This window comes from Malaclemys terrapin, chromosome 3 (assembly GCF_027887155.1).
Source record: "Malaclemys terrapin pileata isolate rMalTer1 chromosome 3, rMalTer1.hap1, whole genome shotgun sequence".
NCBI lineage: Eukaryota > Metazoa > Chordata > Testudines > Emydidae > Malaclemys > Malaclemys terrapin.
The window spans coordinates 99,094,374-99,122,308 of NC_071507.1; the positions used below are offsets into that span (position 1 = coordinate 99,094,374).

The 27,935-nt window shown below is 38.8% G+C and overlaps 1 protein-coding gene across 4 annotated transcripts in view; it reads right to left on the reverse strand.

Moving 5' to 3' along the window:
- Positions 1-27,935, reverse strand: part of STXBP5 (syntaxin binding protein 5) — a 182,196-nt gene that overhangs the window by 106,616 nt on the left and 47,645 nt on the right. For all 4 annotated transcript variants that reach the window (XM_054021714.1, XM_054021715.1, XM_054021713.1 and 1 more), the window contains exons 3-7: positions 26,253-26,334; positions 24,779-24,879; positions 9,177-9,311; positions 7,037-7,100; positions 1,722-1,805 (exon numbers count right to left, since the gene is read on the reverse strand). In XM_054021714.1, coding sequence (XP_053877689.1) covers positions 1,722-1,805; positions 7,037-7,100; positions 9,177-9,311; positions 24,779-24,879; positions 26,253-26,334 — 466 coding nt within the window. The remainder of the gene's footprint in view (positions 1-1,721; positions 1,806-7,036; positions 7,101-9,176; positions 9,312-24,778; positions 24,880-26,252; positions 26,335-27,935) is intronic.

The following is a 27,935-nucleotide window of genomic DNA, read 5'->3' on the forward strand; positions in this document are numbered from 1 at the left end:
AGCCTGTTAGAATGTAAATTTTAGATTCACATGTAAATTTGACTAATTTATTTTAGCACTTTCTCTCAGTTTTCTCATCTATAAAATAGGATAAATATTTCAATATCAACTACAGTCCCTCACAGGACTGATTTACAGTGTTTACAATATGTGAAGCACTGTGTTATATGGGAGATGGGAGCTTGAAGATGAAGAAGCAACCCAATCTGGCCAGGCCTCCTTCCCAACCTGAAAAGTATCTCAGGTGGAGATCCAAATGAGCCCCCCACTTTTCTATAGCCAAGTAGGACTGTGAGATAGACAAAGACCAAGACAGATTTGCTTCTCCATCTGTTGCCGGACACAACTCCCATCTCCAAACCAGAAGTGCATCTTAGGAGAAGCATTACCCTAGCTTCCCCATGGTACATCCCAGCAGTCTTGAGAGCATGTCTACACTGCAACTGGAAGGTATGATTGCAGCTTGTGTAGACATACCCAAGCTAGCTAGATCTAACTAGGTCAAAGCTACCTGAAGTAACAATAGCAATAAAAATGTGACAGCCTTGCTTGCCACAAACCCTGGCTGCATACTTGAGAGGATGAGCTGTGCTGCTGTGGTTTCATTGCTATTATTACTCAAACTAGCTTTAGTTCAAAGCCAGATATAGTTAGATCAAAGCTAGCCTACATACGTCTACCTGTGCTGCAATCACACCTCCCAATTGCAGTATAGACATAACATGAGAGGCAGGTAGTAGCTGAACTCCACCTGCAGCCTGGCCCTTCTAATGAATCTGGGAGAAGAAAATCTGAGAACTATAAATATTTGTCACTGCTTTTCTCTTTTTAGTTAAACATGAGATAGATGTAAGACTGTTGCTTTACACTTACTGATACGTGCAAGAGACATATAATGGAACAAGTTTCCTGCCTGCTTATATCAGTACAAACTGTGTTGGCAGGCTCTGGTGGCCAAAATTACACAACCAGGTTGTGCAAACCAGTCACAACTCCACCTGAATGGGGGCTGCATGGGTCCTATGCAGACATAAAAATGCGAGGCATAGTCCAAAAAGTAAGCATTGCCAGGATGGCGTTAAACTGCACAAAATCAGCACCTCCCTTCACAAGATTCCATTGATTTAATTTTTGTGAAGAAATAAAGGATATTGAAACAGTCTCCCTGACACAAACCACAGCAGAGAATGGAAGAAAAACACTCCTTTGTGGCCTGGAGTATAATGGCTTTAGCTGACACAGGAAAAAGAGTACTTCATACCCCTGTGCCATCTTTGTTGGAATTGGCCCATTAACTATTGATTAACAAGGATTTTATTTTAGATAACAATAGATTATTATTTGTAAGTTGTTTTTATATATTTAAATTTTCACAGCTGCACAGAATTATGGATTATAGGCTTTTTCCCTATTTTTCTAAATAAAAATTTTCAGTTGCAGGAAATTTAGAGAAACTGAAAATATTTTAAGCATTTTAAACATATGAGTTGTATTTACCAAATCACTGCAAGAGAGTAAAAAAAAAAAAAAAAAAAAAAGGAATAGACCGTAAGATTCACTTACACAGGTTTTAAACAATTATGAGGAATACAGTATTCACTTCTAAACATCATTGTTCAACCATTTCCAATATTTAATGACTAAATCAAAATAGGAAAAACAAAAAAGACCCGCATTGCAACACAACTGGAAATCAGTCAACTGAAGAATAATGTCATTACCTCATCATGTGTGTATCTGTAATCTGCCTTCTTTGACTTGAGGTCCCATAATACTACTGTTCCAGACTCATAGCCAATCAGGAGCTGCAATAATCAGAGTAAAGAACGTTGAAAGAAAGAAAGTTACTTGAAATACCTGTAATTCTTGTTCTATGAAGTAGGTACTGCAGTAACATTAGATCCACCCTCTTGTATCTTTATTCCTACATGTGACAAGGAATCCTCCATGTGATGGGGCACACTTGCCCCGCACTGATACCATGAGGGTTAACGTCACTCTCTGGGCCAAGCAGCCCATGCACCCCCAGCTCAGCTCAGCTCATTCAGTGCAGACCGCAAAGAGAGAGAACGCACGCTGCAAGCTCCAGTTCAGGAACCGCAGAAGTCTCAGACATCAGGAGCCAGGGACGCTGAGGCTCCAGAGAATGCCCAAGGAGTGGCGGAGCTGTTGAGAGCCACCCTGACTGAGGAGCCCAGAGCCCATGGAGATGTTGGGACCCCAGTATCAGGAACTAGCTCAGGGAGACCAGTTATGGTGCTGAGCGGAGTCAGAGTATTACAGGCAGAATCCCTGCTGACTCGGTGGCAAGCATATTTGCCACTAGGTCATGCAACCCCACAGAAGGGACAGCTATACTGATTCTGGCTACTAGGCCAAACAATCCTGAGAAAGGGCAGCCCTACTGAATCTGACTGCTAGGCAATACAGCCCTTCTGAAATTGGAGGTCATGCTGACTCTGTCCACTAGGCCTTACAGCACTACTGAAGTGGGCAGTTCGACTCACTTTGGTCATTGGGCCATGCAAACTTGAGAGAGGGGGCAGCCATACTGACTCTTGCCACCCTGACTCTGACCACTAGGCCACATGGCCCTGAGAGGGACAGCCCTATTGATTTTGTCCATTGAGCCATGCAGCCCTGAGATAGGGCAGCCCTACTCATTCTTGCCGCTAGGCCATACTGCCTTGCTGAGCCAGGTGGCCACACTGACTCTGATCACTAGGCAATACACCCTGGCCGAATCAGAAAACCATTTTGATTTGGGCAATTGGGCCCCACAGCCCTGTGGGAAGGGGCCGTCACCCTGACTCTGGCCTTTGGGCCATATAACCTTGAGAGGAGAGCTGACAAATAAAAATATTGCTCAGGCATGCAGGAGTGAAATCAGGAAGGCCAAAATCACACTTGGAGTTGCAGCTAGGAAGAGATGTTAAGAGTAACAAGAAGGGTTTCTTCAAGTATGTTAGCAACAAGAAGAAAGTCAAGGAAAGTGTGGGCCCCTTACTGAGTCAGGGAGGCAACCTAGTGACACAGGATGTAGAAATAGCTAATGTATTCAATGCTTTTTTTGCCTCTGTCTTCACAAACAAGGTCAGCTCCCAGACTGCTGCACTGGGTAGCACAGCATGGGGAGGAGGTGACCAGCCCTCCGTGGAGAAAGAAGTGGTCCCAGACTATTTAGAAAAGCTGGACAAGTACAAGTCCATGGAGCCAGATGTGCTGCTTCCAACGGTGCTAAAGGAGTTGACAGATGTGATTGTAGAGCCATTGGCCATTATCTTTGAAAACTCATGGCGATCGGGGGAGGTCCTGGATGACTGGAAAAAGGCTAATGTAGTGCCCATCTTTAAAAAAGGGAAGGAGGAGGATTCGGGGAACTACAGGCCAGTCAGCCTCACCTCAGTCCCTGGAAAAATCATGGAGCAGGTCCTCAAGGAATCAATTCTGAAGCACTTAGAGGAGACGAAAATGATCAGGAACAGTCAGCATGGATTCACCAAGGGCAAGTCATGCCTGACTAACCTAATTGCCTTCTATAACGAGATAACGGGCTCTGTGGATGAGGGGAAAGCAGTGTTATCCTTTGACTTTAGCAAAGCTTTTGATATGGTCTCCCACAGTATTCTTGCCAGCAAATTAAAGAAGTATGGGCTGGATAAATGGACTATAAGGTGGACAGAAAGCTGGTTAGATCATTGGGCTCAATGGGTAGTGATCAATAGCTCCATATCTAGTTAGCAGCAGGTATCAAGCGGAGTGCCCCAAGGGTCAGTTTTGTTCAATATCTTCATTAATGATCTAGAAGATGGTGTAGACTGCACCCTCAGCAAGTTTGCAGATGACACTAAACTGGGAGGAGTGGTAGATACATTGGAGGGCAGGGATAGGATACAGAGGGACCTAAACAAATTAGACGATTAGGCCAAAAGAAATCTGATGAGGTTCAACAAGAACCAGTGCAGAGTCCTGCACTTAGGACGGAAGAATCCCATGCACTGTTACAGACTAGGGACCGAATGGCTAGGCAGCAGTTCTGCAGAGAAGGACCTAGGGGTTACAGTGGACGAGAAGCTGGATATGAGTCGACAGTGTGCCCTTGTTGCCAAGAAGGCTAACGGCATTTTGGGTTGTATAAGTAGGGGCATTGCCAGCAGATCAAGGGACGTGATCATTCCCCTCTATTCGACATTGGTGAGGCCTCATCTGGAGTACTGTGTCCAGTTTTGGGCCCCACACTACAGGAAGGATGTGGGAAAATTGTAAAGAGTCCAGCAGAGGGCAACAAAAATGATTAGGGGGCTGGAGCACATGACTTATGAGGAGAGGCTGAGGGAACTGGGATTATTTAGTCTGCAGAAGAGAAGAATGTGGGGGGATTTGATAGCTGCTTTCAACTACCTGAAAGGGGGTTCCAAAGAGGATGGATCTAGACTGTTCTCAGTGGTAGCAGATGACAGAACAAGGAGTAATAGTCTCAAGTTGTAGTGGCGGAGGTTTAGGTTGGCTATTAGGAAAAACTTTTTCCATTAGGAGGGTGGTGAAGCACTGGAACAGGTTACCTAGGGAAGTGGTGGAATCTCCTTCCTTAGAGGTTTTTAAGGTCAGGCTTGACAGAGCCTTGGCGGGGATTATTTAATTGGTGATTGGTCCTGCTTTGAGCAGGCGGTTGGACTAGATGACCTCCTGAGGTCCCTTCTAACCCTGATATTCTATGATTCTATATTGACTTTAACTATTATTCCTCACCACCCCAAGACAAAGGGTGATCTTAAGGATGCAACTGTGGGGAAGTAACTACCCCGCCCCACCCCACGAGGGGAAGAGGCGCACTTGCCACACGACACTCCACAACAAAGTTCTAAAACTATTAAACAGCAGGTACATGGTCTCAAAAGGAAACTCTTGGACTATCAAATGTCTATTGCACCATGCAAATTTCTGTAATTACAAAATATTCACATTTAATAACAAACTGAGTATTACATCATCACCAAACCATGTTCAACCCAAAGTTTCATAATTAAACATGTGTACATTAATACTGTGATGAAGACAATATTTTTCCTTATATTTTGGGGTACAATGGCCTTAGCTAATACAGGAAGGATTATTTAACTGCCAATTGTTTTTTGATTTATTCCATTAACTAACAGTGATTTTATGCAATAGAAAATAGATAATTTTAATAAAATTTGTATGGTGCTGAATGATTTTTCTTGATTCCTGCTTCTGTCTGGTCAGCATGCATTTTCTCAAAATTAAGTTTGAAGGACTGTTAAGCCAACCACTTTGCTCACTTTTAAAGTAAAGTTCCCTCCCAAACAACCAATTCTACCACAAATACATGCAAACTTTTCTTAAGCATGGTAGCTTGCTCTGTATAGACAGGTCCTGAATATGGTAGAAATGTAAATCTCTTTATAGGTAGGTCTTCCATAATTAGCCATGTCGCAGAATACATATCTGTCATGTGTGGTTTGTTCTCTCTTTCTCATCTTCTCCCCAGGAGGTATATTTGTGTATGCTCTGCAGCATTTTCAGAGGGTTTTATTTTGGGGAAAAGTTTTTTAAATGGACGCACTTCTACATGTTTGATGCAGAAGGTTGAAAAAAAAAAAAAATTTGCAAGGTCAAAGTAGTACACCTTTCCCTGGGAGCAGAAGGTGGTGAGATTTGTGATGGTCTTTTGTTTTGTAGGAATTCACCCCACACAGATGAGCTCTCTCTCTCTCTCGAGGCACCACTTACTACTGCCCCCTCTAATCTATCAGAACCACTTCAGAGTGAATTAATTCATTAATCATTAACTTTAACGTTGCAAGATAGAGCAGGGAATTCCAGTTAAAAACATTAGTTTAAAAAAAAAAAAAATCAGTAATCTACCATTTCAGGTTCTATACAGAGAGTCAAACTTCTCCCCAAGCATGTCTTGCAAAACTATATTAGTGATTAGAAAGAAGCAGATATTGAAATATATCTTGAAAGGAATGCTCTCCACTTCTTTCAGAATAAATTTATATCTTCCATAGATTGCGTAACTAAATTTACAGCTGCTATTGTAACCCTTTCCCTCCAGATAGCTCTGGTGTTCTGAACACACACACACACACACACACACACACACACACACATAGAGAGAGAGAGAGACACACACGCCTATCTCTCTCACATATTCCTCCATTCTCTGTCCCTCTTACTTTCTTTTCCCCCTATAGGTGCACACAAGATGACGCAATCTTCAGTACTCTAGTGGTAGCAGAATTGTCACACTCCCTTTCTGGCTGCTACCAAAAAGCACAGCACTACCTAATTCTGCAAAGAAAGGAAGCCCTGCAAGGAGAAACTTTGTCGAGGACAGCAGGAGGTGAGAATCACTGATCAGTAAGGAGGAAGACAAACACAAAGTTACCCAATGACTCTGCACTGTAACTATGGCATGGGGAGGGTGGGTTTACTGAATGAATGGACGGACATGTGTTACCTGAATTATCCAAAGGCACCAGCTGCTTTTAGTGGCCAAATCCACTAAACATTTTATAAAATCATGCCGTCACTGATGACAAGAGCCCTAAAAAGCACATGCTAAAGTTTATCTATTTTGCCTCTGACTGTTTTCAGTCGCTCCATTTCTTTCACTATCTCCCTAATGCCCACCACAGTAAGCTCCTTCCTCATTTATACCTTCTAGGATCTTCACAACTAACCTTTCTCCTATCTCTGCTTTCATCCTTGCTTCAGCACACACACTCACTTCATTTAGCCCAAACAGCTCATCTGATCAAACCCTTCAAGCCATTTTACTATTCCTGTCTCAATACTTTTGGGCTTCGCCTAGCCCTGGATATCCTTGCTATATCCTTTCCATCATGAGTTTTTCCTCATTTATTGAGTACTTCTGCAAAATGCATGGCACTTATATCGGGTTGTCTTTGGTTTCTTTCTTTTTAAAAAAGATAAATAAATACACTTTCACATCATTCAATCTCGCTCTTTGAGATTTTTTTTATTCATACAATTTTCAAATTCAACATACCTTTCCTTCATCCATTGGATTGTCACTAATATGGACAACAGGTCCTGGATGAGATTTGGATGACCTGAAGGGGAAAATGTTTCCATCTTAAATAAAAGAAACACATTTTTCCCCCAGAATATATTACAACTAGTTCCTATTGAGATGAGATCCTGTTTATGCATCCCAGGTTCATATTAGCTCTTTTGGCCACAGCGTCACACTGGAAGCTCATGCTCAGCTGATTATCCACCATGACTACCAAATCTTTTACAGTCACTGCTTTCCAAGTGAGGGTCTCCTACATTCTTTGTTCCTATATGTATACATTTACAGTTAGGCATACTAAAACATACTGTATATTGCTTGCTTGCATCCAGGTTACCAAACAACCCATATTGATCTAAATCAGTGACCTGTCCTCTTCATTATTTACCATTGCCCCAATTTTTGTGTCATCTACAAACTCTACCAGTGATGATTTTATGTTTTCTTCCAGGCCACTGATAAAAATGTTGTGAACAACTAAATATTGCAATTGCTGCAACTACAGTGAATCTGTTACTATGTTATGTTTATTTTATTTACCTGTATTTTGATTTTTTTAATTGAGAAGCAGTGATACAGCAGCCTTTATTATTTTATCCCATAGTAGAAAAGTAGTCTTAATGTTGATCATTCAGTATGTGTAAACAATGCGCAAAAGTGTATACTACCACTAACTAATTTATTAGCTGCTAAATCACAAAGTGGCAGAAAATGTAGGACTCTGCATCCTCACAAATCATTAGCCCCAGCCACATCTCATTTTTTGGGTAATAGTTTGCATTTTATTATTGAAAAAAACGTTACACATTAACTGAAAGGCCCATAGATATACATTTGTGTGAATCAAGGTATTGCATGCTCCATTTTTAATCCATCAATTAATTATCAAATAAGAAAGCTTTGAAAATAATTTACAAATATGAATTGCTCTGCAATTCTCTACTGAAGCACTGGCTAAACACCAGTTTATTTTTGGATTTCTTTTCCATTTCTGTCAATACACTATCATCATCTGTTCCTTTCAGTTCAACCGAAGCATCGGGATCATTTATTAAAGACAATTTCAGATAAGTGTTTTATTCCTAGCTATACTTAGTATGAGACAACTGTTAGTTCAGTAATGAAAGAAATATTTCAGGATCAATAAAACTGAATTTACTTATTTTAACTAATATTATTTAAGCCCAAAAATGTATTGTGAGCACAAAAATAATCCTGCTGAATTGTACAGTTAATGACTAATGAGTTTTATTGTCTATGGGCCCATCCTGCAGCTCATTGCATTCAAAAATGCTATTTAAACAACGGCATTTTTGACAAAGTGCATGCATGGGTCCAAAAGTTGTGTCCCTAAGTTAAAGTTACAATAAATGTTCTGTTGCAATGGCTGTTCCATAAAAGATCTGAACTAAAAAGAGCCCCAGAAACCTTTAATTAAAATTACCATTACGATATGCCATCTGACATTGGACTACAACAAAAGCTACCAGACAAAGTCATCTGGATGAGATAAATTAACACTTTTTGAACAGTACAATCCTGTAGTCAAATCCTTGAATACCAAAAAACTGGTTGAGAATCAGGCAGATTCAAGCTTCAGTCCCCACCCCCTGGGGTTGTGTAGTAATTTTTGTTGTCAGAAGTGGGTTGCGGTGCAATGAAGTTTGAGAATCCCTGTTCTAGGAACATGCAAGTGAGGATATAATATAGAAAACTCTAAGCACTGTAGATAATTCAGGGAGATTTACATACAAAGTGAATTGTACTGTACTTTAAGACTACTCTCCTATTAAGTGAAACTGCAGCTGCCAGACTAAGAACTATAAAATAAAATTATGTACTCCAAATTGAAGAAATCAGACAAATGAAATCCATACTGTATTTCAACATGATCTACATACCCATCCTGGCAATGCTTCTCACATCACATAAAAGATTTAAGGTTTTTTTGTCCCAACACTCATGTAGAAAAGAATTTTAGAACAGAACAAATGTATATGTTTCAGATTCTATTTAAATTTGTTATTTAACACAAATGACATTTCTATAATTAACAATGGTATCTGGGACAAAAAAAATTGTTTTCAGCTAGGCAATACTTAACCAGACTCACAGTTCAATGGCTTTATTCCACATGATGACATAGCCTGAGAGTGTAAAGGACTCCACATTGACAATGTGAATGTTTCCTCTTTCGGTACCCACATATAGCCATTTACTTTGGAAAGGCAGATGGCAAAATGTTATCCTGCAAGATACAATGCATTCAAAAAAAGTAATTAGGAAGATTGTTTATAAATCCTACAAATACTTTGTTAAAGCCCAATATCAGAAAACCCAATCCAGGAAGAGAGAACTATTTTATCTTTATCCTATTTTATTTGTATTTATAGATCACTCAGCCATATGAAATTTTAAACTTCAGAGACCTGGTGTAATTCCTACATAAAAGAGCATGCTTCAGAAATTATGATGTAGTTAAACCTGTCTATAACAAACAAAAATTGCAAGTGTGAAGGTTAACCTTGGAACAAATGATAAATCTTCATTTAAAATTTGAATATCTTATTTGGGATTTATTTTAAAGATATTCTAAGTGTACGCTGAGTTTCCAACTGCTTTTTAAAATTAATCTCACCATATTACATTTTTTCCAGTTTCAAGGACCCAATGCATTTTAGATGTTGCCTTCTGTTTTATATATTGGTTTCAAGAGACACTAGGTTAATAAATCAAATACAATAAATATAAATTGTGACAAGTAATTTTAATATTATACCAAAAGTTTTTCTTCCAAAAATATTTAAAATAATGCAATATTGAATTATAACAAATTTCAAGAAAAGTTATTTAAAAATAGTTTTAGGTACTGAAGTTGCTCCAGTACTTCGCGGCTGAATGTCAGAGTTTTACAACCATATTTTTTTCCTCTGGCTCCTGTATTTCTGTCTCAAAGACCTACATAAACATGGGGAAAAGCTAATGGTCACTTATACCTGCACAAAGCTGCTTCATAAGAGACAACAAGTATGAGAAAACAGAGTTTTGGCCTAGAACTGCTTTGGGCAGGGAGACTGGGATGAGAAGCATGAGGAGTGAAGACAGACTGGATAGGCAAGGAGAATGGGATTAGGGCAAGGGAAATTGAATCGGAAGGCCTGGGAAAGGGAGAGATTGGAGAGGACAAGGCAAAAAGTGTCAGGCTGTAAGACACAGATTAAAGAATCTGTGTTCATTTGAGTTCACATTCCTTCAGTCTGGAATGGAATCCAAGATTTCCTAGAGTTACCCTTCCTTTGCAGTCAATAAATAGCTCTGACACCCTGTGGGCAAAGTGTCTAGCCCTTCACATTCCCCAATACTACTTGTCTAAACAAAACTGTCAGCAGAATCTTGCACTTTAGGTTCTTTGGACTCAAAGATACACATCATCCAGTCATGTGAATTTACCGTGCTGTAAGTTTCTATAGGCCTTAATATCTGTTAATTCTATACTATGACACCCTAATAAACAAATGCCCTTGTGAGAGAAATTTCCCAATCATCTTCTACAATAAAGTAAAATTGAGCTTCATTGCAACCTTGTCCTTCCCTTTTAATGACACTATTTATTTTTGGTGGGTTTGAGAACTGGCGTTATAATGTAATATACGCTCTAAAACCCTTACAAGACTTACACTTGGTCTGCTTTTATTTGAGCTGTTAATCTAATAGAATGATAACCACAACATACCTCCACTGCAGTATTTCCTTCCTAAAGAAAGATGGCCTTTCTATGTGGTCTACACAAAGGGCAGTTAATATAGTTTCACTCACTAACACCTTCAATGGGTAGGCCTCGAAGATGCAGGGTGCTATAATAAGTGTAGGGATTATGTGGTTACTTCACCTAGAAGTAAGGTTATGTTTTAGTCACAGGTATTTTTAGTAAAAGTCACAGCAATAAACAAAAATTGATGGCCGTGACCTGTCCGTTACATACTGTGACAAAGTTCCTCCTCTATCTTGGTGGGTCCTGCGCTTATTGGTGGATTTTCTTGCCTCAGAGATTCACCATGTGGGTTGGGGAACAGCCCAGAGACCTTCCCCTCTAGAAGAACCCACAGTCCAGGTCAATTGGGAGGTTTGGGGGGAACCCGGGCCCGCCCTCTACTCCGGGTTCCAGCCCAGGGCCCTGTGGACTGCAGCTGTCTATAGTGCCTCCTGTAACAGCTGCACGACACCTACAACTCACTGGGCTAGTTCCCCATGGCCTCCTCCAAACACCTTCCTTATTCTCACCACAGGACCTTCTTCCTAGTGTCTGATAATGCTTGTGCTCCTCAGTCCTCCAGCAGCACACCCTCTCACTCTCAACTCCCAGCTTCTCACACTCGCACCACAAACTGAAGTGAGCTCCTTTTAAAACCGAGGTGCCCTGATTAGCCTGCCTTAATTGATTCTAGCAGCTTCTTCTTAATTGGCTCCAGGTGTCCTAATTAGCCTGCCTGCCTTAACTGGTTCTAGCAGGTTCCTGATTACTCTAGTGCAGTCCCTGCTCTGGTCACTCAGAGAACAGAAAACTACTCATCCAGTGACCAATATATTTGCTCTCTACCAGACTCCTGTACCCCATTGTTCTGGGTCTGTCACAATACTAAAATAGCTGTGTCTAAATATCTTGTGTGTGTGGAGGAGGGGGGTACCAGCTGCTTGGGACTGCTGTCTGGGGCTGTGGACTGCAGCTGCTCTGGCTGACCCGGAAGGGACTGCTGTCTGCCCAGAGATTGCTGCTGCTGGGGGCTGGGGCTGCTCCGGCCACCCACTCAGGGACCATTGCCCACGGCCACCCGAACAGCGGCCAGTGCACCCGGCTGCAGGGCCACTCCAGCGTTGTCCAGTGTGGGTGTCCCGGAGCCAGCTGCTTGGGCGGTCCAGGGATCACTCTGGTCTCTGCAGAAGTCAGAGAGGTTGTGGAAAGTCTCAGGTTTGAAATATTCTATGTTCCAGAGTTTAAAAAAAAAACTTCACTTGGCAGGCTAAAGTTAATACAGTCTGAACTCAAGAACGAAGTTGGGTTGCATGTAGCTTGTAAGTAAGCATTTCATTTATCTTATTTCTGTTATTTTGTGTTCTTGTTATTTTCATTAAAGTCACTACAGCTAGACAAACATGAAACTCTCCTTTGCCGTGATGCCACAAAAAAGTTGGGCAACAGTTAGGCTGTTGATGTGCTGAGACCACTGCCTATCACGTGATCAATATTGTCTCACTGTTGACTTTTACTCCCCCCATCTACTGTCTTGTATTTAGATTGTAAACCCCTTGAGAGGAGTTGTCTTTTCTTGTGGTCTGTACAGTGCCTATCGCAATGGGGTACTGGTATATTACTAAGGACCCTAGGCACTACAACAATACAAATAATTTTCATCATCAGGATCTGGAGACATAAGAAAACCTTCATTTTCATACCTACAGCACCACATAGCCCTTCTCATTAAAAAATGTACATAGGTTGAATCCATTCTGTGCATTGAATAAGACTGGGAGGTTTCTGTGGAAGTTAGTATGTGATCCAGCAGTTAAATATAATTATCACAATGAATACAGACACAAAGTGGGTTAAAGTAAGATTGATCAGAAACAATTCTGGCATTTCCCAACTTTTGAGTCCTTGATTTTGCAACCTTAAAATATTTTTGTAATTTTTATAAACTAATAAATATATTCCTGTATGGGTCAGAGTTAACATAAAATATCAAGAATCTGATCCTTATTATTTACTCAAAGTATATTTTTAAAATCCTTACACCACAAAAAGTGCTCAATAAACTCTTCATATAATCTATTAAAATATGCTTGTACCACTGTAACAACTTTAAAGGAACAAAAATTGGAAAAATGCCATACAGAATATAAATTCACTATACTAATCATACTACACCCACATAAAATAATCAGTTGCTTTGTTTCAGTTTTGTGTTGAATGCAGTAAATGAGCTGTTACATTTTCAAGAATGTTTCTTTTTTAATCTGTTCAAGAAACAAAGTCATGTTTTTAATTGCAATGAATGTCAATTAAATATTGGTACTACGGGGGCAAGGGCTCAAACCTAAAATATTTCAATTATACTAGTGTCACATAGAAAAAATAACGCATTCAACCTATGTTCATTTTCTTCCACTTCAAGCAATAAAATCCTTAAGGGTTGATATCAAAGAGCAACAATTCTATGCTAGTTATAAACCCTAATCTTATTAAATGCAAATGTCAAATCAACATTATGGCTGCACAGTTTACACTGAAGTAAGGAAAAGCAGAAAATAAAGTTCTAACAGCAACATTGGCTATATTGCAGATCCTGTATATTTTACAGCATAGGTACTATAATAAATTTTCAGTTCCCAAACCGGAGTGTATTTAACTGTTTGAATTACTTATTATTATGACGTCAATATTTTTCATTGAAAAAAAAATTTCTCAGATGTGCTGCAGCCTCACCAAAAATAGGTTTGAAAATCTGGCATGCAAGCATTTATAATAAACATCTGATCTTCCGGACAATTATACATATTTAGGTGCCAGCAATGTGATGCTGTTCCAGTCAACTTGAACATACAGGTAAGTGCAATGTAAAAAATGTGCAAGGTTAGAGTGTGATTAAGACTTATCAGTTTGAGAGACTGAAATTGCCAATTTAACTATATGATGAACACCAGGTGGTAATATCACAGCATGGGTACCACATACTATTTCCTATAGGGTATTATTTTCATGGATGGATGCGCACAAATGTATAAAAAGCTTAATTTACATGTGATAATACCATACCTGCATGTGCAAATTTATTTGTATATGGCCAGGTAGATGCCTTATCTGCATGTGCAAAAATATGAATCTATTTCAAAAGTCAAGGCATCATCAGTTAAAGCTGGAACAATTAAATTGTTCCTTTAAAAAAAAATTTAAGTCTTTCCTGAAGAGGTGGTGGTGTTTGGGGGGGGGGGGGGGAGGGGGGGAAGAGGGGATTCTTCTCTTATCAAGAAGTTTGGCCTGCATTATTAATTTAACACAAGGATCAGTATCAAGTTATGCAAGTAAAGCGCAACAGTTTCATTGTATTTTCACCCCTTGGGAATGTTTTGACATATTGGTTAGTAAGTAATAGAAAAAAATCCTAAGTGAACAGAGCATTGCAAAGAATGGAGTTTTTCAGACAGAGCAGCTTGACATAGGTTCCAAACATCCTGAAATAAGTAGCAACTGCTACAAAAGAAAGCTACTGCAGGATCCAAGGTAAACTGATTTGGAATATATCCAATACACAAAAAAAGGCCATGGCAGACATTTATTAAGTGGAAATGGACATTTTCACAGAAGAGCAACAAATTGATTAGCAGATGCACTGTCAGAAGGATGCAAAGGAAGGCATACTAGATTGAGCAGGTATTTACAGATGCACAGGAAATCTTATTTCCTTTGAGCACTACAGGAAAGTCCATAGTACACATGAGATAAAAATGGTACATGTTGAAAGATGGAGAAATGAAGATATCATGGAAGTGTAACTAGTAGGAAGACCAAAAAGGAAACGAATACAGAGCAATTTTGCATTGATGCAACTTTAATAAATTGCCTTCAAGAACTGGAGAAAGAACAGGACTCAAGAGAGGTCAGCAGTCTAACTATTAATCACAAGCCAAGCACTAAAGAAAACGGGAGCCATCACAAGGAAGTAACAGGTAACTAACTGATCAGTGCCACCATAGTGAGAAGACTGGAAAAAGACATCTGTGGCTCACAAAGAAAATAACTTGGCATGCTACCTCCCAAGTGCCAAGATAAATGATGTCATATGATGACACTGATGGGAAATTCACAATATTTCTAGTCCACATTAGAAAAACCACTCACTGGTGCACTTTATTCCTGGGGCATAATATTGGTACTTTGTTAGGAGTATAGTTAACAGACTCTTCAGGTGCACAATTTAAGAACTGATCCCCTAATCCCGATAACATTCATCCATTCAGATTTAATCTCCACTCATGAGTTCAACCTGTCTGTGATGGTGTTTTCTTTTACTGCAAGATAGGTGAGCACTATAAATGATGCTAGAGAATTAAATTTGGCACCACAGATAAATCATGTGTTATAACAAGTGTTGCACAGCCAAAACGCTGTGCAGACAAATGTTTAGTGTTACAGAAATGGTTGGTGATTTCAAATCCGAAGTTCAGCACTGAGAACTGCTCTGGTGACACGAAGAGTAGAAAAGTAAAGTGCTCAATAGCACATTGTTTTTCATGCTCACCTTGATGCAGTGGATTCTTCAAAAGGAAATAGGACCAGAGCACCAAACCCAAGGAAGTGTGTCTCATGCATTTGAGAGAGGAATTCCTTGGTTCAGAGGAAAAACCTATACAGTTTTTGGAGGGAGGACAGGGAAGAGGGGAGAAGGATGCAATGTTTTTTAATTATTTAAAAGTTTTTACCAAAGACTACTTTTGCTGGAAACAGTGTAACGATATGGTGTAGTGGGAGCAAAGGGCACTGCATGAAACTTGGAGGAGTATTGCTAGTTGGAATGGCACAGACCCAGAGGAACTCAAACTGAACTAGACCGCTGACGGCAGCATGAGGCTTCCCCAGTAGAGCCAATGACTTGAAACTTTGAGCTGTAGGAGTGGGAATCCTCTAATATGCATATCTTTAGTGACAGAAAGACTTGTATCATGTCCTGCCTCATAACTTTGTATCCTTGTTTTGTACACTTAAAGACAGGATGATGGCAGACAGAGTGGGGCAACAGAAGCTAAAAAACAGAAGCTAGTTATGGAAGGGAAAGAGTAGGATTCCAAGACACAATCTTTCTATTGAAATTTGCAATAATTAAGATCCCAATTCCATCCACCCCCATTAAGAGTTGGCAAACTATTTCTGGTTTGAAGCCGCACTGGGACTCTGAAAGTACTTCCTCCGAAAGAGGGAGCAGGCGATTCAGTAAGATTCTAGCAAGAATCTCCCTAGTGATGGAGAGGAGGGCAATGCCTCGATAGTTGCCACAGTTGGACGTCTCCCTTTTTGAAAACGGTGACGATGTTAACAGAAGTCGGCAGGGATTTCTTCGGTATCCCAGATTTTGAGCAGCTTGATAGTCGATGTTTCTCCCCCCACTTTCAGTACTTCAGTTGGTATGCCATCAGGACCTGGAGCTTTATTGTTCTTCATTTGTTTAATTGCTTTGCAGACCTCCTCAGGTGTCGGTGGGTTGGCAAACGTTTCCCAGACTGGGTGCTGAGAGATGGAGTCAATGATGTCATCAGTCACAGTCGATTCTCAATTTAGAAGCCTTTGGTAGTGTTCCTTCCAGTGCTCTTTGATGGATTCATTATCTTTAAGACAGGTACTAGATCTTCGTATTTCAGAGGTGTGAGGCCACATGAGCTTGGTCCATACAGGGTCTTCGTCTCACAAAAAAACTCCGCATTTCATGTCTGTCAGCGAATGTGTGGATTTCTTTTGCTTTGTCCTCCCACCATCTGTTCTTGATTTCTCGGATCCTCCTTTGAACTTCAGCTTTGAACTGATGGAAAGAGCTCTGATTCTGACTGGAGAGTGATTGGTTTTACCAGTCACAGAAAACTTTTCTCTTCTGGTCCATAAGGGCTGTAATCTCACCGTTGTTGTTGTTGTCAAACCAATCCTGATGGCAAGGCCAATGGATTCCTTGCAAACCTCATGGATGATCTGTTTTCTGGCTTCTGAGTCTTCTTCAAAACACTTGAGCTGTCATTTCCAGGTGTGCGTATGACCAGTTTTTCCACTGAGGAGTGTTTGGAAGTTCTCTTGATGAACTGAGGATTGAAGTCGTTGGATTTTTATTGCCATCTGTGTGATTTGGATAGCTTTCTATGTTTTAGTGCAATCCTGATGGACATGACTGACCTCACCAGGTGATGGTCAGTCCAGCAGTCGTCAGCTCCTCTCATGAAAGGTGATTTGGACATCTCTTAGATTCTGTGTTCCTACAATGACAGTCTAGGAGGTGCCACTGTTTTGAGCGGGGGTGTTGCCAAGTTGCTTTGTACTTTTTGCTTTGTGTGAAGTTTGTGTTTGTGATCACAAGATCGTGCTCTGCATATTTGCTGAATAGAAGGATGCCATTTGAATTAGTCTTGCCCTCTTCTTCCATCCCAATGGTGCTATTCCATACATTAGAATCTTGGCCAACTCTTGCATTAAAGTCCCCTAAGAGGACTTTATCTTTATCTTATCTGTTTTTGGAATGGATGAGAAATATTTATCAAGGTCAGTGTAGACGGATTCTTTCCGTTCTTCTTCAGCATCAAGAGTTGGTGCATATGCACTGATGATAGTGGCAAATGACTTATTGAGCAATTGGATGCGGAGGATCATAAGGCGCTCGTTAATGCTGATGGGGAGCTCAGGCAGGTAGTTGACTAGCAGGTTTTTGATTGCAATGCCAACACCGTGTATTTGCCTGTCGCTTGCTGGTTTTCCTTTCCAGAAGAAAGTGTAACCACCGCCCTCTTCCCTCAAGTGGCCTTCATCTGCACATCTTGTTTCACTGAGAGCAGTGATGTCGATGTTGTACCTTGAGAGTTCTCAGGCAACAACTGCTGTTCTGCATTTTGGTCTTTCACTTTTTGATCCATCCAGTAGAGTATGACATTCCAAATTACATGAAACATTTTTGTTTTTCAACTGCACTGGGAGTGATCCCTCTGGACATGGTTATCCAGTCAGGTATGGTGGGCTAGCCTATGTTTGGGGCACTTTTTCTAGCCCCTTCCCAGTATGGGGTGAGCAGAGGGGTTCCTAAAAAGGCCTGCTCAATCATGACCACTGCTTCGAAAATGCCCCCCCATCTCAGTCCACGGGCACATGATGACCATCTTGCAGTCATCGCCTGCATGTGGGTATGTGACTAGGGACTCCTGGTGATTACTTCACCTGTTCCCTTCGCCACTTGCCCATCATCACAAGACTCTTATGGGTAGGGGTGGGGAAAAAGTTCTTCCTGTGAAAAAGCCTGCGTGTGAGTAGTTTAATGTGTGGGAGTGGATGCGCACCAGCAGCCACACAAATCTGGGAGGAAGAGGCACTTGTGTCTGGTGGCAAGGAGGTCCAATACGACCGGGGGTTTCTAGATTGAAATACAATCTAGCACTGGGAAAAACAAGCAAAAGAAATGGTGTAGATTGTATCACTACCAGTAACTACAGGACAGCACCCCACATTTCTTTCTTTTATGTAATTTGGGTGGGTGGGGGTGTCTTGTAATACTGCTCTTACAATTTAGCACTTGGAAAAAACATCACATTTTATCTAGAAGTAGATTGTGCTCTAGTTATCCATGCCTTTATCATCACAACATGTTCTACATCAGTGGCTCTCAACCATTTCAGATTACTGAGTTGTCTTGCATACCATTAAGTTTCAACTCACTTAAACTGGATTTTGGGAAAGGGAGATGAAGATATTAGCCTCAAAAGAAGAGCTGAAAGAATTCTAGCTAAACACAGTCTGCACACTTTCAATGGACAACCATTTTCTTTTCATGTTTAGCTCTCACTATTGGCATATATCCACTAAATAAAATAAAACAAAACAGTTTCTTTGTTTACCTGAAAAACTATGCCCGAGAATGTGCCTTTCAGCAAATCAACAGAGTACAATTAATTATTATTTTTTCCTTCTGTTTTTTTATTTCTGACCAGAAAAATCTTCCAAACACAGAGGTATTTATAAGGTAGGTACGGCTGTGAGATGTTTCAATTTTGTATATTGATGTTTAACATGACTAAAAATGTAATATTTTTAGATTGGATAAATCAAGATAGTGCTTAACACCTTTAAGAACATCCTAGCCCTTTCCTTCCCCGAAAACACAGATAAAAGGTTACCTACATATTTGTGTTTAGGGTCAAGACCAAGCATACTTGTCAAATCTATCTTTATGGATATACTTTTGACTATTTAAAAACATAGCAGCCAGGAAACAAAACTAATGCACCACTGACACAGAGCACCGATCCAAATAAACTTAATATATTAATTTTTCCTTATTTTACATTAATGAATTTTAAAACATAATTTGCATAATTGCAGATTGTAATATATTAACAGTGACAGGCAGATCACTTGAGAAGAAATTTACAAACATGCTCCAAGGATTTCCTTTGCTAGTTGCATACCATATGCCTCTGATAAACTGTCACAGTTATTTAAGAAAAATGTTTATCATGATCCGACCACAATACATATCAAAACACTAATTATAACACGAGACAGTTACTGAAAAGAACAACTTCATTATAGAAGTCTCAAAGAAGGATCACTGATATTTGTACTAGCTTTTTAAAAATTGTATTTTATGCATATTATGGAAATCTTATGTAAAGTACCAAATAGATAAGACTTATTCTTTAACAGTTTTTTATTAAAAAATCAAGTCTCCTTTAGTTTCCCTACAGTACATCACACTTTAATTGCTTGTCAAACCAATCAAATCAAAACTTCTATTCATCAGGTTACTCCCTTGCTTTGTTGAAGGACAGAGTGATAATATTTTAATCAATAGAGAACACTGATCTATGGAACTGTTTTTCATTCAGAGTAACTAGATGCATTTCTAAAATGAAAACTGCAGTGAGTCATTAAACTCATGTAATTACTTGTTACATCATACATTTAGATCATTGTCACTTTACATGTAAAATGCCTTTGATCTTTCAAAAACAAACATTAAACAATAATAAAGTTGCCTTTTAGATATTCACGTGTACTGTAATCTGAATGATGTCAACAAAATACTGGTTCAAGTTTACAGTTTGAAAATATACTAGTGTAAATTATTTTGTATTGGTTGAATTTTTTAATCCTAAATTGCCAAGCTAACCAAGCAAAATTTTTCATTTACCATAATTTCTGTTCATTTTCAGTACAGCATTTGCATATTTAAAATGAAAAAGGGACTAAGTACATTAAAGTTAAAGAGCTAAGCAGTAGTTACTGGATAGGAGTAATGGGATTATTCCCAAATTCATTGCAATAAAAACTTTACACGCCACATGACACAGTAAAAAGGTTTTTATATACGGACACAGCAAAAACATGATTTAACATTCAAATTCACCTGCATGACAGTTAGTCTAAGCAGCTGCTTTTAATATAGATATCTGACTTCCCCAGCACTAACTAGTAAAACTGTACTTGGTGTCTTAGTGCACAATGTACAAATATTTTAATTATTTTTACTGCATATAGACTTTAAAATGCATGTGCACATACACGTGTATTATATACACATACACCTGTACATACACATATGTAGAAAGAAAGTATTGTATATTTCAATTTCAATCATCATCATTTGGGATACTTATGAGTAATACAAGTGGTAAAGTATCATGCAGGAATCCTTTGCTGCAATGGGAAAAGAGACTGAAGTTTCAAAAGTCTCCATCAATCTTATTTAGAATACGAAGCAGCTATAGTCCTAATAAAAGGGTAAATTCATCTCAATGAAAACCAATTCATTTGATAGCCAGGACAAAATTTGAATTCTAAACTTAAGTATAACAAGGGTTCTTCAGAGTTAACTAGAGGGCAGAGATCTTGACAGGTTTTTATTTTTTTTTTATTTTTTATTAAAGACAGTGGTTGAAGATATTGGCTCAGTTCAACCTATAGTTACATTAGTTTATTTCTAAGCCTTCTTTCCAGTTATTGTGTTGCTATAAAGTTCTATCAAATTATCCAACTAAACAATCCTATTCTTGAGACATCAAGAATTCTGCATGGTCTGAAATACCATGTTTGCAACAGCAGAATTTTTACAAAATAAATGGGTAAGTTTTCGTTTTATGGAGTAGAAGGGAATACCTGCCTCAAAAACAGTATTTTTGAGAATTGGGATATGTGTGCGTAGCCTCTAGGCTAGGTTTTGGAATCAGTGTAATAGACAACTATCTTGATTGGCATCCTGATGAAGCAACTATGTATGATCAGCATTGAGAGAAAACTGAGGAAGTGGAGATTGGACACAAAAGGGACTATGAAGGTGACTTAGTTTTCTACACTTTGCCTAAAAAGGCAACTAAGATGGGAAAATTCACCAGATTCAATTTGACTCAGCTTAAACTTCAGAAAGTTGGACTATATTTGGAAATTGTAGATTCATGTTTATACACAGACTTCTTATGCTTCAGTGAATTTACTGTGGACTCTTTACAGTATTTTATAGGAAACCTGATTCAAGAGCGTTAAGGGAATTTTTATTTCTTGGCACTAGTGGAGGTCCCTGGGATATCTAGCACTTTAAATGGTAGAAGTATAATATGTTAAGAAAACTAAATGCCAACAAATAAACTTCCTATATTATCAGATTTGCTACGAAAGGTATTCATCTACAGACCTTTCAATTCGAAGCTCAGAATCTTTGACAATCTGGCCACTTTGATTAAAGTATCTGAATATGAATTTAGGTGATTAACTTTATGGACAGAATTTTCAAACTTGGATGCCTAGTCTGTTATTTACTTTCAGGACACTCACAATCTTAGCAGGAGATAAAAAAGTACCCAAAATACAAACACTCCTTACCTAAAATACAAGAATTCAGTATGACTGAGGTTTTACCTGCATATAAGTCACTACATTAAATCCATGGTGATGTAAAACCTCCAATTGCAGAACTGAACTCAGTAACAAAAAGTATTAAAAAAAAAAAGGAGAGGAGATTCAAATACCAAACTGTAAATTCCGTCGTCCAAACAGGAACTAGTATTTAGTAAGCGAGTGTTTAATAAGCAAGAGCAATCAAATTGTTTCATCTCCTGCCAATATAGCGCTGGTATGGACAGCATGAAACTTGCGCTGTTCAGGGTGGGGGGCGCGAAGTGGGCAACATAAGTTAGATCGACTTAAGTGGTAATGTAGACCTGCCCATAACCATTCAGTTTTCCATCTTCTTTCTAACACCAGAACTAGCATACTCACCTGACAAATGGATAAACTACTACAGAGGATGAGTAAATTGCTCAAGACTACACAGTCAATTAGTGGAAGAGACAGGATTCAAACTCAGGAATCCTGATTTTCAGTTTTCTAGCAATACTGCTTCCTCTCAAATATGGGAAGGGGACAGGAAGGAAAGAACAGATTAAGCCCTTGTGACAAAGTGGGACTGTTCTTAATGTTTCCTCTGAATACTGTGTGGGTGCCTCAGTTTCTCCTATGCATTTCTTAAGTGTCTAGAGGGTGAGATTGTTGCAGAGCAAAAGGCCAGTGCACATAAATGGCCGACACTCTATCTCCTGGCAACTAATGGCCGGGGCCCTTCCCCCCTGTAAGGAGATAGCTAAAGGTGTTGGAGAACAAAGATCAGGTGACCTCTTGGCCCGGGAAAGAAACAAAGCCCATAGGAGGAGGGACTGGAGGGTGAGTTAGTTAGTTTGGAGCTGGCTAGGGACGTGAAGTGAGTGCAGACGTGGGTGTCTGACTCACTGGCCCCCAAAATGGACCCGGCTGAGGGGTCCTGTTCTCTGTACCTACAAGCTCTGTTTTAGACCATGTTCCTGTCATCTAATAAACCTCCGTTTACTAGTTGGCTAAGAGTCACGTCTGACTGCAAAGTTGGGATGCAGGACCCTCTGGCTTCCCCAGGACCTCGCCTGGGCGGTCTCGCTGTGGGAAGCGCCTGGAGGGGCAGAGGATGCTGAATGCTCCAAGGTCAGACCCAGGAAGGTGGAAGCTGTGTGAGCTTCTTGTCCTGGAGACAGTCTGCTCACAGAGAGGAGACTTCACCAGAGACCTGACTGGCTTCGTAGGGAGCAGTTCCAGAGCATTGCCTGGGGACTCCGTGACAGCCCTTCACCCTTGCTGGCTGGATTGCCATTCGCAATGCACACTACTAGAAATGGCCGTAACAGTTCCAATGCCAAGTTAATGTCCATTTTCTTTGGGTTTCTCCTGTATTTTGAACCAAGAGGCTAGCCAAAAATTCAGGGTCTTGATAGGTGTTCCAGTTAAGAGGAGAAAGTAATGATGAAATAGGTACCTTTAATGCAATCTTATTTACAAATAATGTACAAAGTCCTGCTCCCCATAATCCCAGAAGGAATCAAATAGGATATAGTGTCTTTGCTTACAACCCCAACATTTTTTAGGTAGCACTAGACCCAAAAGCCCTCTCTCTATGCTTTTCAAATACTGCTTGTCCAGCCGGATTCCAGCTTCCTTCTCTGTCTGTTTCTGTGTACTTCTCTGAAAGAAAATCAACCACAGGGTGGGATGGCAGTGGTCTCTTTCAACGAGCCCTTGAAGCATGTCTTATTTCGGTGGAATTTACTGACTGACACAGAACATGACCATTTTATTCTAATCGGGAATTCACCACTCTGAATTTTCCACCCTCAACTTCCACAGCAACAGTCTCAGTTGCAGGTGTCAGCCATGCTGAAATCATGTCCCCACCTTCAATAGTCCTTAGGGATAACTTTGGGCTTAGTCCTGGGACCCAACTGTATCCTATACAGAACTTCATTTATTGTGTCAATACTGTATAGGGCCCCTCCAAAAGGTTTATATAGCTTTGACTCCTCCCCTTCTTTCTTCCAGGATTTTGAAACCAGACCAGGTTTAAACTCTTTAAAAAGTTTCCGCATATGATCTTTTCATCTTATTAGAAGCTATAATTAAATTCTCTTTAGCAAAGGTGTGAGCTTTTCCAGTTTTAAACTGTAGGGTTTCTACATAGTCCAAATTACTTTATTCTTCTTCAGGATCTCCATACAAGAGGCTGCTGCTGTCCTTAGTGCAAGCCCAAACATGAGGAATACTGGGCTAACCATAACATTCTCCTAAATGAGTTTTGGAACAAAAATATTAGTCTACTATAAAATCAGGAAGCCAACTATCTCGGCTCCTCTCACAGCACAAAGCAAAATTAATGAACTACTATAGAATGTTTACCCAATCCACTTAGGCATCCTTTAGTATTGCATAGCACTTAAAAGATTTAGAAATAGCACTTCAATAATCAATGACAGTCTAGTTTTCTAGGCCACAAATTTTCAATTTTTGTACTCCTTTTAATTTCAAAGAAAGTTTATCACCCCCTTCTACTTTTCTCCAATACATATTTTGGATTTTTCAATAAAAAAATGAAATCCCACTTTGAAAGCCAACTCAATGTCTACATAAGGATGATTTAAACCATCTAATGAGATTAGTAACACTAAAAATATTTTTAGTACCAGCGTTACTCTGATACACTGAACATGTAAATACAACTAATTATGAAGTGTCAAATTCAAAGCCCATTGACTCTATGAAAAGATTTTATTTACTTCAGTGTGTTTTGGATCAGGCTATAAGTAATTTTGATCATGGTGACTATCTTTAGCACACATTCTTGTCAGACAATTGAGCTGTAAGTAACTGTGCAGAAAATAAAAGGGTGTTGAATCAAGTAGAAAAACTAATGTATTTAAACTAACTTAGGTCCCAATTATCCTGCATCTCAAGCCCACGCAGTCAGTTGTAGGACCAGAACCTTAATCTGTAGCAGTTTAGGTCAGATATTCTTGAGATGGTTTGCAGTTCATCAATCTGTTCTTTAAAACATATTACATACACTTACATATACATACTCCATTTACTTTTTAATATATACATATGACAGGTGACTATGACCCAATTCTTACCTTTCTCTGTTAAATTTGAGTGAATGAAGTATAGCAGGTCTCTTCTGACGCAAATTCCATAGGTGTAAGGTGTCATCAGCCAAGGCACTCACAAGAGCTCCCTTGAGAAAAAGGATCATTCAGATGTTCGTCTACATTTAAAAAGTTTATACTATCTTTCACTTGTATAATATTTAGTTTCCACAGACTTGTTTACCAATATCAATGTGAAGAAATTTTATAGCAAGACCATGATTCAAACTGAAAAGTGCTATAACAAATTTATACTACTACTTAAAGGAACAGCTTCAACTTTAAAAATTTACTTTTGGGGTAAATGTAATAAGAACATTAATAAAATATAGAAATTAGTACCAGTTTTATTTATTGAGAAGGTACATATTTTAAGCTACTGGATCACATTAAATACAATATACAATGTGTATTTCACCACAGAAAAAATGCCTAATTCTGAAATAAGTCACATATTGCTTTGTAGAAAGTAATGAAGCTTTTGGGGATATTCCTGATGGAGTATTTAGAAAAATATTTACCATTTCTTTTTAGAAAACTAGTTTTTTTATATCCCTTATAACTATTAGTGATTTTACATCAATGTCTTAAGAAAACAGTAGTTTGTTTCATAAGATCCCAGAACTACTGTATCACATTTTATGAATATTCTTGAAACTAACACAAAATTTATAAAAAAAAATAAAAAAAAAAAACCTAACAGTTCTGTCTGAAAATACTCACACTTACTAACTCTTACAAATTACAGCTCAGAGTACATTATTTAAGAGACTACAGGAAAACAAATATTTTTATTTTTCCAACTTGTTTACTTCTCGCATATGACAGCATTTTTGTTAGTTTCCTCTGTTTGAACTAAGCAACAGGAGAGAGCAAAAAATATTTAAAACTCAGAATTGTGAAGCCACAAAAATTGGCCATGTGTTTCTGGAGCAGGTGTAGATATGTCATTTAAAAGAGATTAATTTATCTTTCATTTTAATGGTGTCCCTTGAAATTCCACGTGTAGCTACTCAATTCACAATGTTTTTTTAATAAAAGGTCAGACTAAATAGCTTTGGCAATGTTTAGAAAGAGAGACGATGAGTGAGGTAATATCTTTTACTGGACCAACTTCTGTTGGTAAAAGAGACAAGCTTTCGAGCTTATCCATTCTGCAGTGTTTGACCATAGTTTTTCTAAGAAAAATTAACAACACTATTATCTTGTTTACTGTGATAAAGTACCCCAAAGAGAAAATTACTTTCATAATAATTTATTTTTGGACACTTGTATTTTTTTCTTGGAACAGAGCAAGAAAAAAGTTAACTTATTCATTGTCCTTATATATTATTACTACTCATTAAATTATATGAAACAATAATTCATATTCTTATTTGTATTCAAATGCTTTAAAACACAGCCATAAATATACGATGTAAGTTCTTTTTGAATTACAGTAAAGATTAAACTCTTTACTAACCTCATTAATCAGGAACTGGAGCTGGATTACTGCAGATTCACTGTCATGCTGGCAGTAGCATTCAACTCCTGGCCGACCAAAACTGACAATGCTATTAAGGAATAACTGTTGTATGTAACAAAAAATTAGTAAAATGAATATTATAAAACGCTTGATGTTTGTGAATGGGTCCTAAATAGCTTTGAAATTTGGTGCTTGTATTATTACTACCAATTATAAAACATGCTTCTGTAATAACCAGAAAGGTTATAAATCACAAAGCCATTTCAAAATGCAGATCAGACACTTTATTCCTGTTGTCGTTCTTATTTAGAATATAAGTTCAGACCCATCTTAATGATGTTCAAAAACTATTACTTAAACTTTTCACAAATTTGGCTGAGGAAGTCTCAAAGTGGCAAGGGAATGGCAGAGAAGTACTGTAATTCCAAAGGGCAATGAGGTATTATGGCAGTTGTGAAGTCACTGTGACCCCCTCTATTCTCAGAGGAGGACTGAAAGGCTTTCATATTGGTGGGATTGAGGTAAACCCAGGACTAAACCACAGAAGGTTAAACCTAGACTTACTCCTCAATGAGTCCTTTATTTTTTCCTTAAGAAATAAAAATTCCTCCTTTTTGGTGCCTTGCAGAACTGTAGGAAAAACATTACTTGCTAGTTAATTTTGATCTTTAGCCCTTTCCACTATCTCACATTGAGTTACAGAGCAGTGAGGAAACAGAAAAAGCTGACAGTGGCAGACTAATCAAACCAAATCAGTAAAGAAATGCAGGGCCATGTTTAAATTAGTATTTAAAAGATTATTTGAAAGCTCTCTTTGAAGGAAATTCTAGTCTTCTTATGCTCTCAAGTAACAGTCTGACCCTCCTACTTCAGTTTAGGGTTAGAGAAACAATCAAAGGGGCTCTTCAGTGGACGGAACTTAGGCCAAAATATTATAACACTATCATATGTAATATATCGGTGGAACACCACCTTGAATACTGTGTTCGGGACCTGTCACTTCATCTCAGAGGAGATATAGCAGAAAGAAAAGAGAGCCAAAGATGGGCAAATATAATGACTACAAGAATGGAAAGAATTCCATGCAAGGACAGATCAAAATATTGGGTCTGTTTAGGTTAGAGAGGAGATGAATAAGAGGGAATGCTGTAGAGATATATAAAATAAAGAATGGTATGGAGAATGAAAACAAGACAATCCTATTTAATACAAAAACAAGAGGACATTACATATTGTTAAAATTCTTTTTTCAGTCTTTAGTTCCCTTTCAATTTAATTTAATTAACCTGTGGAACCCCCCGCCACAGAAAATTGAGGAAAAGATGCAAGAAAAGATCAATTATATGGAAGGTTTGGACAAGTTAAGAAGTCTGGCATAAGCCAACTACTAACTGCTTGAGGGCAGAAAGAAGTTTTCTCTGTGGACAAAATTGTTCAATATTTGTCTACTAATGGTTTTGTGTGCCACTTTCTAAAGCATCTGATGACTCCTGTCTCTGAGATGGTAGTCATTTACAGTACACAGAGAGCTAATCTGGGCCAGTACAGCAATTCCTATCTGTTTTAACTCTTTAGGAGCTCCAAATTACACTGTTTGAATGTTCAATCAAAATTACTTCCTAATTTGATTCAGCTATGGTGCAGAAAACTTGCATCACAATAAGATAGACAAGAATAAGA